General features: G+C 42.5%; 1 protein-coding gene across 1 annotated transcript in view; it reads right to left on the reverse strand.

Annotated features, from left to right (window-relative positions):
• Window positions 1-2,013, reverse strand: part of LOC118404887 (collagen alpha-1(XI) chain-like) — a 10,550-nt gene continuing 8,537 nt past the window's right edge. The window contains exons 5-6 of the mRNA XM_035804267.1: window positions 866-1,297; window positions 1-213 (exon numbers count right to left, since the gene is read on the reverse strand). Coding sequence (XP_035660160.1) covers window positions 203-213; window positions 866-1,297 — 443 coding nt within the window. The 3' untranslated portion in view covers window positions 1-202. The remainder of the gene's footprint in view (window positions 214-865; window positions 1,298-2,013) is intronic.

The raw sequence follows: 2,013 nt of genomic DNA on the forward strand, positions 1-2,013 counted from the left end.
TAATGTTACAAAATGATATGATTTCCTACTGTTTGGTCGGCTCAGCACAATTGTCTTCTGTCACACTCGCTAGAATATTGGTTGTTAAGCCTCTTGCTTTAGCCCCAAAGTTGACGTCCTTCCTTTAGTTTTTCTGGCTCTGATGACTAAAGTCCTATTGAAGAACTGCCCCACAACTGGTGTAGAGAGCCGAACAAGTTGCCTAGGTACGTCCTGCAGATAAATTGTGCAAACTCATCAACAAAGACTTGACATGAATGATTGAACGAGCATATTCAAACCAACACATAAAGTAACATGAATGTTCATTTGTATTAGTAAATGCATGATTGAATACAAAATTCACAAGACCAACAGGGACGGGGGGGGGGGGGCGACAGAGGTCATCTAAAACTTACATGTCTCTAACATAATGCCCAGAAAGTAGCAGTATATAAACTGGTCCATTCCACTTCAACCAAAAATTTTAAAGTTCTGGTTTAAAGTTGCCCGTACATCTGTGCAGATGCTCGAGGGTGGTGTCCATCTCCATTTCTGTAGCCCTTGGGCCACACATTTGTGCACGTCACTACAGGGGCTTTTCAGCTAGTATTGATGTGTGTTTAACTCGCATACTCTTTCCCGAATGCTGAGTGCTAAGCAGAGGAAGCAGCATGTGCCATTTTCAAAGTCTTTGGTATGACTCGGCCGGGGATCTAACTCACGACCTACCGAATGCATGGCGAACACTCTACCCACTCGGCTATTGCATCGTTTTTAGGACTATGGGTATAAGTCTCCATTCTTTAAGGTCTCGTCACATTATGTAGATATAAGCTTACCATATTAAGTAGTGAGACGACATGACTTTGTTACGTATACGTACCTGGAATCACCTGGCAGACGAAGCGGAACAGATAGTCGCAGGGTGCGTCGTACCACTTGTGTCCCCGGTTCCAGACGTTGCCAGAAACAACGCAGTCTTCATCGCCCTTACCGCTGTCCGGTTGACCCGGATTCCACAGTGTGTACCTTCCTGGTGCCGAGCCGTCAATCCACTTGAACGTGCCCTCGTTTTCTTGATCCTGAAGGCCGATCCAGAACAGGCCATCATGGTATGACCGGCGGCTCGTGTCCAGTGTCCTTTTCTCTGCCACATAGAGGGAGGCTAGGAAGGCGTTGATATCGGCGTCTTGGGGCATGGCGAGGGTGCCTCCTTCTGCACAGCAGGTGGTGACTGATTCGATGAACGTCTTAAGTGTGTTGAACACCCTGTAGCACATCCTGCGGTTCCTCTTATAGCCACTGGGACAAGACCCTGCTCAACATAATTACCTTCGTTCGTAATTACCTTGTTGTAGTCTAAACCTGAATTACATTAATGACGGGCATTGAGATAGAACACGATAGAATAGAATATAATGGAATAAAATAGAATTTAATAGAATCTAATAGAATAGAATAGAATAGAATAGAATAGAATAGAATAGAATAGAATAGAACACAACCCAATAGAACAGAAAAAATAGACTTTTGAGATGAAATAGAACAGGACAGAAAAAAATCTGAAATAACGTAGTGCATGTAGTGTAAGATATTATTGGCTTCCTTTTTAAAGTGGAATGAAATAGAACAGAATGAAATAGAAGTAATAGATAATTGCATCGAATAGAATCAAGGCACCAATAAACAATACTAAACTTATGATGACAACAAGACGACATTATGTTATGACACTCAGGTTTCACATCTGACAGGGATGTATTTTCTAATGACTTCACAGGTTCGTTCAGCATTGAGATCAGAATGATTTTTTGGACGACTAGGGGTGGGCAAGATGTAACTGTGTTACCCGTACCCACCCCTCATTTGTTGACGTGGACCAGAAAAAAATGTACCAGATGTACGTTGTAGCTATCAGAAAATGTATGTGAACAGATTATATGAGAAGCCATTCTCATGTTTTGTGGCTTATCGGTCGACTTAAATGGTAAGAATAAGAGCGAAGTAGAGAAGTCGTTCTACCAAGATCTC

This window comes from Branchiostoma floridae, chromosome 17 (genome assembly GCF_000003815.2).
Source record: "Branchiostoma floridae strain S238N-H82 chromosome 17, Bfl_VNyyK, whole genome shotgun sequence".
NCBI lineage: Eukaryota > Metazoa > Chordata > Leptocardii > Amphioxiformes > Branchiostomatidae > Branchiostoma > Branchiostoma floridae.